The sequence below is a fragment of the Dioscorea cayenensis genome, chromosome 5 (genome assembly GCF_009730915.1).
Source record: "Dioscorea cayenensis subsp. rotundata cultivar TDr96_F1 chromosome 5, TDr96_F1_v2_PseudoChromosome.rev07_lg8_w22 25.fasta, whole genome shotgun sequence".
Lineage (NCBI taxonomy): Eukaryota > Viridiplantae > Streptophyta > Magnoliopsida > Dioscoreales > Dioscoreaceae > Dioscorea > Dioscorea cayenensis.
The window spans coordinates 17,092,303-17,104,918 of NC_052475.1; the positions used below are offsets into that span (position 1 = coordinate 17,092,303).

The 12,616-nt window shown below is 33.9% G+C and overlaps 1 protein-coding gene across 1 annotated transcript; it reads left to right on the forward strand.

Moving 5' to 3' along the window:
• Window positions 1-9,553: 9,553 nt before the first annotated feature.
• On the forward strand, window positions 9,554-9,991 carry LOC120260046 (meiotic recombination protein DMC1 homolog). Its single transcript, XM_039267489.1, has one exon. It carries the CDS (start codon window positions 9,554-9,556, stop codon window positions 9,989-9,991), a length of 438 nt encoding a protein of 145 aa, XP_039123423.1.
• Window positions 9,992-12,616: the final 2,625 nt, after the last annotated feature.

A 12,616-nucleotide genomic window follows, 5' to 3' on the forward strand; every position in this document is an offset into this window, starting at 1 on the left:
TCTTGCTTTGCAAACCCCAAATGTTTTTTCAATAACACTCCTCAAACTCGAGTGATGATAGTTGAATATTTCATTAAGAGACCTAAAGACACGAGACATTCTAAATTGTGGAATGTGATATCCTGCACTCTTGTATGGCCCCAAGAAATCTTTCATCGTAGGATACCCAAAATCCACAAGGCAATATTTTCCTACAAAAGTATAATACATGAAGAAATGAAAATAAAACATAGATACTAAAATTAATTTCAAGTAAATGCAAACCTTCGGGCAGTTGATCGAGGAAACTTCAAAAATGGATTTTTTAAAGCCTCTACTAGTATACGTGTGTCATGTGTCGATGCCTCCCAACCAATAAGCGCAAATGTGAAACACATATTGAAATCACATACAACTAGAATATTTGTTGATGTGTACCATTTTCTATTCATAAATGGAACTTATTTCTTAGCCGGAACGGATCAACCCATCCTCTATTAAACATTTATTGCGGTAAGGTCGTCCATGATAAAAGTGTTACACCAATCGGTAGCAAGTGATGGATCTTTATTCACAAGTGCCACAAACACCTCCATATGATATTTTCTTGCATACAACCTCACCATGTGAAAGTAATGTGGACTTCCTTGTTCAATCCCCAACACCGTGTCCAATAAATCCACACATTTGGTTATATGGAAACGATCATTGTTCTTAATTCTTACATACTTGTGCAAGACATATTATCAATCCTAGAGATTAGTTGGTCAAATGACTCCTGTAATTTCTCTTTTTTTTTCCTTTCTCTACATGATGTTTTTTTGTCTCTTTTTATCTTGTCCTATACTAGTTTCTTCCCTTGTAACATCTATTAGTTCCCCGGTATGGTTTGTGGCTTTGAAGAACACTCAAACACTCATAGAAATTTTACACAAACCAAAACAAAAAAGAGACACACGATATTGGTAACCCAGTTCGATGTCAACTTGCCTACGTTTGGGGGGCCAAGCCCGGAGATAAACAATCAACTAAATAAAGTAAAATACATAAGTGCACAAATTTTTGCTCAATCTTTCAAAGGTAGATAAGAAACCTCACTGGATTCTCTAATCCCCACTCAAGATATAGCTCAGGTGGTTATAGATAATCTCAGAGAAAGGTGGCTTATATAGACGCCTCAACGTCCCAAATATAGCTCATACCTCTTTTAGAATCTCTGTGGCTACTAACTTTAGAACCTTCCAAAATTAGCTATTGCAACTCCTGTTGTAACCCAACTTGAAACATGACCATGACTGCTGACTTAACAGAGTTCTGGTTTCGTTGGAAAGCGACCTCAAGACCCATCAAACCTCCGGGTCATGCTTAGTCTGAGTTGATACAGCTAGATCTCTCGATCCCGACTACCAGCAAGTAGCCTACATCCTCAGCTCCTCACCAAGCAGTCCCTTACAAGGGGTGCACGACATTGTGCGTCTTCACAAAACTTTCCTAACTTGATCCTCATTCAATCATGGCAATCATACCAACAATAAGTATCCTCCAATTTGGCATGTCTTCAATCATACTATCAAGAAATCTTAAAATCATACCAACAATAGGTATGCCTTCAAACAAATAAATTTTCAATCATTGATAGATATTTCTTCAATTAGCCTCCATCCATATTTAGTCTTCAATCAAATCTCCTAATTATGGTCTTAATAAGATATTGTTTTCAAGTTGTTGTTACATACCAAAAGTATCTCCACCAAGATCTCCAAAGATATTTGCCTCTAAGCCAAGAATTTTTGCCATGTCACCATACTATCCATGTCATCATCTATGTCACATTACCATGGATGCTACATCACCTTGACTTGGTGTCAAATCATGCCAATTAAAGTGCATTTTATACTAACAACATCATTATAATGTTGACAATTGTCACCATCATCATCAAAGTTATCTACCTCTATGTCTATTTCATTTATTCGAGCATAAGCATTTTTGGTTAAAATCTTCATCCTCAGTTGATGGGTCGGCATATTGTACCAATGCCATGTAGCTTGTCGCCATTACATCTTGGAAGTATATCTCCGTTATGCCCAAGAACTTTGGACCCTTATTTCTATATTTCAAATATTCTGGGTTTTCTTGTTTCAATTAAATCAATAAAAAGAAGACAATGTGTTATTATTTTTCCAAAATTAAAATTACAAAATAAATAAATGAATACATTATTATCTAAAAAGTTCATAGGCTTATTTGTCATTTTCTTTCCCACCAAGCATCACTTGCCAAAATTGTCCTTTTAACAGTGTCCCAACCAAGTCTTGTCTGGTACTCCAGTAACTTTGTCCATGTAGTAAACCCTTTCTTGAGTGAGTCTCATTTTTTTAAGTTGCTTGTAGTTGTAACTCACCCCTATTCTCACAACAAACTTTGACACGACATTTTTCCAACCTTCTTTTATAAATTGTATGTGCGGCCTATTATCAATATGGACCTTCTTGACACATATTTTTAAGAACAATTCAATATTTATGTCATCCCATCTAGCTTTTGGAGTATTTTCACTTGCAACCACATTCACATCACCCACATTTGTCCCTTGTATAACTCTTTTGTGTGGTAGTTTTGAAGCCATGTCCAAAAAATTTATGATCTTGAGCCCTTAATAAAAAATATCATAACAAAATCAACATCTTTCAGTAAATTAAAAAAAGGTAAAAAAGAACAATACTAATCCTAATATGGTTTGTCTCAATTCATTGTTTTTAACACAAGATAGAAAGTAATAAGAAATTGCTTATTACAAATGTTAAGAAATTGTTTATTAGAAAATAATACTAATCCCAAGTAATCAAATATGATTTTGATCTAGAAGCATAATGTCACCAAATGTTATATATTAACTAAGAGAAATTACAGTAAAGAATGCATAGAATTACATAAAACGCCTACATAACTACTCGGAAGGTAGTATATATGCACAGATCTATTACGTAGCATGGCTTTTATAGAGAATGGGTAGTCAGAAAGCAAAAGATTTGCAACAAGATTCACAGTTCAAAAGAGTTTCAAACACAACAGTAACGTAATGAACATATTTCAGATTCATAAAGCATTAAATGATCAGTTCTAGTAATTTAATTCATCAAATTCATGGTTACACAAAGAGTGTATATAATTATAGCACAATGGCGTAGTTTTTTTTTTTGGTTTTGACTTTTTCTTTATAGTTAATAAAATATATGACTCAGTAACATAGCATGAAAAAAAATTGTCATTTTTGTGATGTGAGTGAATGAAGGGTTTACAAATGATCAGTTAAAGGTTTTCCTTGAAACAAATGGAAAGATAAGTGTGAGCGGAGAACGGCCAAACAATGTCATCTTCTTCATTCAAGAATGCAATTTTTTTTCTGAAAGTTTACCTTGTTTCATCTATGAAGTATTAATTAAAACAATGATGGAGCTCAAATTGTAAAAGATCTAAATTTAACATAGCACATGATGTAAAAGCTCTGAACTCAACACTTCATCCAAGAACCAATAGTGACAGTTCAATTAAACAATGGGAAAAAAATTTGAAATAAAAATATAAAATTAAATTTGAATAAATGGACATTAGTTGAAATCTGAAAACATCAGCAAAAGCCTAGAAGAGGTACTACCAAGAGTTCCAAAGAACTGTACATTTCCGTACCATATGTTCTATCAAGTAAACATCTCTTCTTGTAAGTGCATGATATGTCATCACCAATTCAGAAATTCTAGTAACAAGGTAAACAAAAGATGTAATACACTAAACCTTTGTATACCTATTGAAAAATATATTCAGGGTATTATTACAGTTACAATAAGATTATCCTGCAGAGCAGTTTTGTTGAGAAACCCCAGGTAGAAAACTCATGGACCTAAGTGTAAGGGTTATAAAAGATTTTGAGTTCACAAGTAAATTAAAAAGGATTTGATTTGAAATGTTTCCGGAGACCAAGGATTGAAAGGTAAGTTTGCAAGGATCTTTTGGAAATACTATTTCATGATTCAGGGACCATTGGTGACTTTTCAGGGAACTTTTTGTAAAAAATTGTATTTTCAGGGACTGACAGTGAATTTTGGCAGAAAACTTAAGTTGAGAGAAAAATCTAGAGATGGATGGTCTTCTTCTCCTTCTTCTTCATAAGTGCTACAGTGTTCCGGAGAAAAAAAAAGAAGAAATGGAGAAGAAAATTGGAGGTTTTAAGGAATGAGACTTAGAGATCATCGGAAGGAGCTCACAGGAGGGATGGTTTGGCTTGGTGTTGTTTAGGCTTGGGAGGGAGTTCCAGGTCTAGCAAGAAACCCAAGGAAGATCATGTGAGTTGATAGTGGCTATTATTTTGAATAATTGGTTAATTATTATTATTTTGAAATAATTATTTAATAGCTAGTATTTTGGAAATAATGGTTTAATTATTTTATTTTATAATGTTTAATTGTGTATAATGTTAAAAGATACTTATATTTATTTGCCGTTGATGTGCCATGACAATCGTATTGATATATCTATTTGTATAAATTTATGTATTTTTAAACAGTAGAAATACATGTACATATGATTTAATTATTCAATTCATGTATTTATTTTTGATGGTTACATATGCTTTGATTTGGAATGATTTGTGAAACCATGTGCGCATATTAAAATGTTTTACCGGCAATGTTTGTGGAATTGGTTTTCATTCATGGTATAGGAATGGTATCATGGATCTGGACTTTACTGGTATTATGCATGTATTATATTGTGGATCTTTAACGGACATTGATGGTGACTACGGACTTTAGTCCGACACTGCAGTGTGGGGTTCCACGGTTGGTTCTGATGGGAGGCGGCGTGGTTAACCCTAAGTTTACCCTGGTCAAGAGGTACGCTAAGCTATTGACAGGGGGGTCTTTTATGTGAGAAACCTGGAGTCACCACACGGGAATCTCAATAGCCAACGTCAAGGTTATGAAGACCTTGGCGGCTAAGTCGGGGAGAGTTTTCATGCTGCGGATTTGAGGATAGTTTTTATATTATTTGTTATTTTGAATTATGATGAGAGGGCGAAGCTCAGCTGTCGCTCTTAGGATGGTAGTCTCTGACAAAAATTTGGATTTTCTGCGAAAATTGATTTGATGTTGATTTGTGATGAACTTATGTTTCAAAAGCTCTTGAAGTCGTATGTTGCTAAAATTCTGGAATTTGTGAAAATTTGGAAGCTATCTGTGAAAATTGATCTTTATATACTTTACGTACACTACATTTAATTATTTGAAATTATTGAGCCACTATCGACCAACTGAATGTGCTGTAATTTCAGGAGCAGGACCCTAGTAGATCACCTGTTTTAGTATAGAGCTAGTCAAGGTTAAATCCCAGATTTGCAATGGCCCCTTTCTTTCTATTTGTTGGTATTGTGATCCTGTAGAGGTTGTACCCGCAAATTGGAGTAATTATATTTGTTGTATTTATGTATTTGAACCTATAGTTTGTGTAAAGTTGGCAGTCATGTTTGTAAGTCTGATTGTGTTTTAAAAATGGGTGTCAGTTTTCCAGTTAAAATGAATTTTTAACTAATGGGTGCCACATTTTACCTCGGTAGAAGGGGTGGGTGTGACAAAAGAACTAGGCCAAAAGCTCATATAATTCTATAGTCGCCTTAATGGAAAATTATAAGCTAAATTAAGCTAGTATTCATTGGTCCAAATAAAATAAATAAAATAAAATTTAATATGATCAGGAATAATGGTAAAAAAATAAGCGTAGCACCCCAACAACAAATAGAAGATATTCAACAAGCACACATCTGCCTAATTCTCTTCAAAAGCAATAAAAAAAACTATACATTTTAAAGAACATAAACCAAACATCCTTTGGTACACATCAAATTAGTCAAACAACTCAAGCAATGATAATCTAGTTTTGGCTAAGATCTCATGCCAAAATAATCATACAAAATATGTATTAATATAATGAAAACTAAATTCATTCAAGAAGAATTATCTTTTAGGATGCCTTTAAAATGAGGGAAAACAACAGATGGGGAAAAATTAGAGCTATTCTCTGTTTTCTCTTCAATTCAAACACACCCTTCACCTCAAATGCTACAAGGAAATCCTTGATTTAAGACCATCCCAAGAAAGAAAGTGAATCGACCTTTAATCCACACAACATGCAAGATTCATGCTCTTTTCTAACTCAATTAAATAAAAGTAAGGAGTGGAGCAACATCCAAACAACATCCAAACAACCTTCTCTATCCAAGTCCATCACAAGAAAGTAAGGGATTCAAACTCAGCACAAGAAAACACAAATTCCTCACCTGAACCTGATGATGAGCGAGAATGCAAGATGCTTGTGTTGTCCCTCTCTTTTCTTTCTTCCTTTCTTTGTTTGGATGAAGGGGACTGAGACAAGAGGTAGGAGAAGAACTTGGTGGAAAATATTAGGCCTGCAAGGCAGTCAATTATTTATTTCTTGAGAGTAATTTAATAAATTTATAGCACCCAAAATTGCTTCTAAGAATTGTTTTTTTCAAAAGCATCACACTACCACCTTCTAAAATAAAACAGATTTTAAGCTTTTTTTATCAGCTTCTGCTTTTGTAGAAAAGTCAATCTAAATATGTTTTTCTATACTCAGAAGTCCTTAACTTATATTCTTAGAACAACACTTGGACCATATAACAAGATGGATCCACACAAACTGAAGTGACTCGAAGAATGGCTCAAAGGATAACTTCATGGAGAACATGGAAGATGTTGACGAGCAACACAATAACTTAGTAGGGAGCTAAGAAACATTTCAAAATCAAAAATGGGTTTTGTTTATACAAAAAATTTTGCATGTCCTAATTCAAATCAAATTAAAATTTTAAAACCACATGTGACCCAATCATAATCAAATTAGGATAACATGTGGATAAGATAAATAAATTTCATAATATTTGGATATATTCAAGATCACCCAAGAATACATATCTTGAGGCGATCTAAATATTAAAATCCCAAGATTGGCCGAGAGTACCGATCTCGAGGCGATCTAAATATTCATATCTCTGGATAAGCCAAGAGCACCGATCTCAAGGCGATCCAAAATATTCAAATATCAAGATAAGCCAAGAGCACCGATCTCGAGTCGATCTAAATATTCAAATCTCCGGATAAGCCAGGAGCACCGATCTCGAGGCGACTCAAAAATATTCAAGTCCCTAGATTAATCAAGAGCACAGATCTCGAGATGATCTAAAAATATTAAAATATCCGAATTAGCCAAGAACACATATTTCAAGGCAATCCTGAATATTAAAATCCCAAGATTGGCTGAGAGCACCGATCTCGAGGCGATCTAAATATTCAAATCTTCGGATAAGCCAAGAGCACCGATCTCGAGGTAATCCAAAATATTCAAATATCAAGATCCGCCGAGAGCACCGATCTCGAGGTGATCTAAATATTCAAATCTCAAGATCAGCTGAGAGCACTGATCTCGAAGCGATCCAAAATATTCAAAATATCCAAATATAAAGATTAGCCTATAACACATATTTCGAGGCAATCTAAAAATACCCAAATCCCAAGATTAGCCAAGAGCACCAAACTCGAGGCGATCTAAATATTCAAATCTCAAGATCAGCCAAGAGCACCGATCTCAAGGCAATCCAAATTTCAAAGCCAACCTATAACACCAATCTTGATGTGACCACAATACCAAGATCAACCGCGAATACAAGTCACGAGCCGAATATATATATATATATAACAAATACAATAAAGTAAAATAAAAATAATAATAATTAATTAAATAAAAAAGGATAAAAGATAAAAAAAAGGGTTATAAAATAAATCAAATCGTATAAAAATATCTATATATATAACAAGATAAATTAATATAAAATAAATCAACTCAGATAAAAAAAGTATATATATAAAATAAAAAAATAAAATAAAATCCAATAATAAACTAAATAAATCAAATCAAATCAAATCGAGATAATAATAATAATAATAATAATAATAATAATAATAAAAATCAGTGAAATCAAATCTGATATAATAATATTCAAATAAGATAAAGTAAATTAAAATCAAATTCAATAAATATGTATATATAATAATCAAATCAAATCGGATGAAATGATAATAATATATATATATATTAAAATAAAAAAATTAAATCAATAAAAAATATATATGATAATAAATCAAATAGTAAAATAAATAATAAAAAATAAATAAATAAAATAATAAAACAAATAATAATAATAATAATCATAACATATATAAAGAATGATAAGAAAACAAAATCATATGTAAGAAATATATGTGTATATATATAATAATTATAAATATATATATATATATATATGGTGTGGAGACGGGGTGTTGATCATAATCGCTGGGACGTGTGATGATCTCCATGTTGTGGTGACTCTACGATCGAACAACTGCCCACGATCCTCACATGACGAGCGTGGTTGAATCGTTTTAAAAAGAGAAAGCCTGGCAAAAATTAAAAGGAAGGTGGAGAAGAGGAGGCCGGTCGTATTCGCCGCTCTCGGAGCTCGTCGTCATTGATCCCTCCGAGTTTATCGATGGTGTCGGCAGCCGAAACCTAGAGAAAGGAGACTGGTGGAGAAAGAAGAAGAAGAAGTCAGCGCCGTCTCCATTACCGCCGTCGCCACTACTACTGCCACTGCCTCTCCGTCAGATGGGAAGAAGAAAAAGAAGATAATGGGGGAAAGGCCAAGAAGATATGCTGCCTGCTAACGTTGCCTGCCGAGTTTCTCCCACCGTTGCATGACAACGTTACCGTCGTTGAGAAAAGATTGAAGCCACCCCCTGCCGCTGTCGCCACCGCCACCACCGTTGCTGTCATTCCCAGAAAAAGATGGGGAGCCAAGAGAAGCTAGCCGAACCAAGAAGGAAAGAAAAATGAAGGAGGGAACCAACGCCGCGTTGCCACCCTTGCCTGCCTCCTGTGTTGCTGTTGCTGCTACCAATGTTGTACGCTGTTGCTGCTGCGTTGAAGCTAAAGCCGAAGCCAAGACCCAAAGCCAACCCGCCGCTCGTTCTGCACTACAAGTCGTCTCCTTCACTGCTAGTGCATCGAAGCCAAAATCCAAACTCATTGATTACAACAATATGCACGCCGTCCGACGAGGTACTTGATGATCCGGTGGTTTCGAAGAAGTCTAGGTTGCAGTTTAACAGCCGTTTGATCAAGCATGCAGCAAATCAAAGAGTATGGGAAGGGCTCGATTATGAAGGAGGAGCTCACATTGGATTACCTTATACTGGTCAAGAAGGAAAAGATAGCAAAGCCAAGACATTTACAAGCTGCCAGCACAATACTGCATGTCATGCTTAATGCTTTATATCAGTACGATGATGTAGGTTATGCCTCATATCCACGTGACAAAGACTAAGTCATGCTCTATATTAATACGATGTCGCATGTCATGTTACAGCAAAGCTAAAGAAGGAAAGAGATGAAGCAAAGATGTTGAAGAAGATAACATGGATAAAGATGAAGATACCAATACAAAAATCCTATCTTTGTAATCATGAACACGATTGCCCATATGAACTTCTTTGATGAGGATGATTACTTCAAGTTGATTGCTCAAGGAATCGAGGTCAGAGATATCAAGAAGCTCCCGGACGCCAGGATCTACACCATCAATGATCTCATGGTGTATACCAAGATGAGCTTGACGGTGATCAAGGGTTTATCCGTGGCCAATGTCAATAAGATCTGGGAAGCCGCCGAGAAGCTCGTGAATGTTGGCTATGAGACTGGTAGCGATCTTCTCATCAAGCACAAGTCGATTATCAAAATCGCTAGCGGGAGCCAGGCACTGGACAAATTTCTTGGCGACAGGATTGAGACGCCGATTATTATCACTAAAGTATTCGGTGCAAAAGCCAAAATTCTGAAATATCATATCATCAAAATATCAAGATCTGTTTACAAAATTGTGCCTAACTACGAACCATGCTAACCCTCCTTTGGATTGTCCCATGCAGTCCAGAGCATGATATTTCATGGATTGAGAGAGCAATATTACTTGAAGAGAAGCATTAGGAAATTAGCATAAGAGTGTACTCACTTTGCTATATATATATATATATAATAAAATAAATGAACATGATAAATTGTTGTTAACGTTGGACTACATCAATAGAAACAAAAGGCAATGAAGTAGATCGGGTAAATGATGTCTGCTGTGCATTGTTATAACAATGGATCTTATGTGAACTTTGAAGCATTTCATATATATATATATATATATATAAATACATTAAAGTGATGAAGTGTGTTGAGAGAGAATGAGAAGCATGCAATGGAACGGCATGCATGTATACTCCCGTGCATAGTTAAATAAAAATAAAATCCAAAAGCGCGTCTCACCACTTGGAAATATAAAAAAAAAAAAAAATAAAAAATAAAAAAATAAAAAAATTGAAGAAGAATGGGCCCATCATGAAAGAGACACCATGCAAATGAATGAGAATTATGCTTTTGTGTGCATGCATACCCACGTGTATAATATATATATATATATATATATATTTGTAAAAAAAATGATGACAATAATAATGATAAAGTAAATCTTAACTCACGTGGCTGAGTGGTCCATGCATGCATGGGCTACATAAAGCTAGGGCGTGCATTTTTCATTTGTTGTCATTTAATATATATATATATATATATATATACATATATTCATTTCAAAGCAGCGGCAAAATTACCCATTCTTAAAAAAAAAACAACAACAATAAGGATGTTCATATTTAGGCAACGACAATTTTTATTTCAAGGTGGCAACAACACATAGAGGATCCAGAACTTGAAATACAAATCAAATCCAAAATAAAAAAAAAATGTTCAAGACACAAGTTCGGACACAAGTCAAGATGATGAAATCCATGAATTCATATTTGTTGAAATAAATGAAATTGATCGTTACAACTTGTTTCCTTTTCACATGTATTTCTTAATCGGAGGTTCCTGCGACAATGTCCAGAGTAATTAACATTAAGGGCTTGCCCCTAATGGAAGTCATGAACCCATAATCTCTTGAAGTCACAAAAAAAAATTAAATTTGATTTGGGATCCATTTATTTTAACCGGTCTAAGCCTAATAAAAGGCCGGGTGAGAGAAAAAAAGGAGTCCACAGGTTTTTGAGTTTCAAGAAGATAAAAAATATATTCTTAGAACCATAAGCATCGCATTAAGCCACACATTACATAGTTCTCAATAATGCCAAATATAAAGTATATTAAACGAAAACTCACATATAAAAACTTAGTAAATAAATTTAAGGGAGAAAGCTTAGTGGACAATTCTCAAGTATAAAATTGTAGAAAAAGTCAAGTATAGTGAATAATTTCTAGTGAGAACCATAGTAAATAAGAACAAATATAAACTTAATATATAAACACTTCTTGAGTGTAAAACACAATAAGCAATACTTATTATATGATCTATTAAGAAAAATTAAAGAATATATATATATATATATATATATATATATATAATATCAAATACAACTCAAGGACCTACATATTGAAAATCAAGTTTTCGGGTCTGCTAAGAAACCATCTCGAACTAGCTATAACCATGACAAAGTACTAAACCTGCAAAGGCTATGTTATGTTTATAAACATAAAAACAGGGTTAAGCCTACCTTGCCCTTGGAAAGTGGATCACTCTTGTGATGATACATTGTCTTAGTATTCGTTAGGGTATCTTTCTACTCCTAATTAAGTTTTCTCCAAACCTCAGTTTGGGAAATTATAATCCCGTCAACCACACTGACTCTTAATAGGCTGGCCTATAAAGCCCACTACTGCAATAGCCAAATCTATGACTCGTCGTCACCAATGTAAACATCATATCAAAGCATAAAAAATACAACATATAATATTGTTAGCATATATACAAGTACAAATCAAATTTATTATTTAATAATATAATTTTAAATCACATACCATCATTGTTAACAAATCTCATGTTACATGGATCTCATTTGAAGGCCAAGTTGTAAAGACTTCATAGAACATGTTATCACTGTAACCTAGATATGAAAGTGTAACAAAAAATAGTTATAAAATATGGTAAAATAGGCAATAAAATCATTATCAAATAAGTGATAAAACCATTATAAAACAATTAAATAAACCATTATAAAGCAAGTTGTAACCATTGTAAATTAAAGGTTTCCTTAATGGGATTATGCATGGAGGGCTGCCTACTCATGAGACTCCAATGAAGCTTCTTGATTCTCAATATATCAATACAAACACCAAATCTCTAATAACCATACACATGCAAGAGAACTTATAACCATACACATGCAAGAGAACTTTATATACATCTTCAAGTAGCCAAAAGTATCAACATACACACAATATTCCTATCATCAACCACCTTGATTGCTTTTAAACTATCGTACTGATACTTTAGTATTTCACATCATCAAATTAACCTCCAACAACACACGTATAAACTACAAATGTCCATAATCAACACTTCAGTCACATTTACATTCCATTTTAATTTCAAGTATATCTTTACACCCTCACCATTAACCTCAAATTTCATTAACAACATTCATATCGC

Excerpts from the sequence above, each read along its gene's own strand:
- LOC120260046 (XM_039267489.1), top strand. The coding sequence starts at position 9,554 with ATGAACACGATTGCCCATATGAACTTCTTTGATGAGGATGATTACTTC.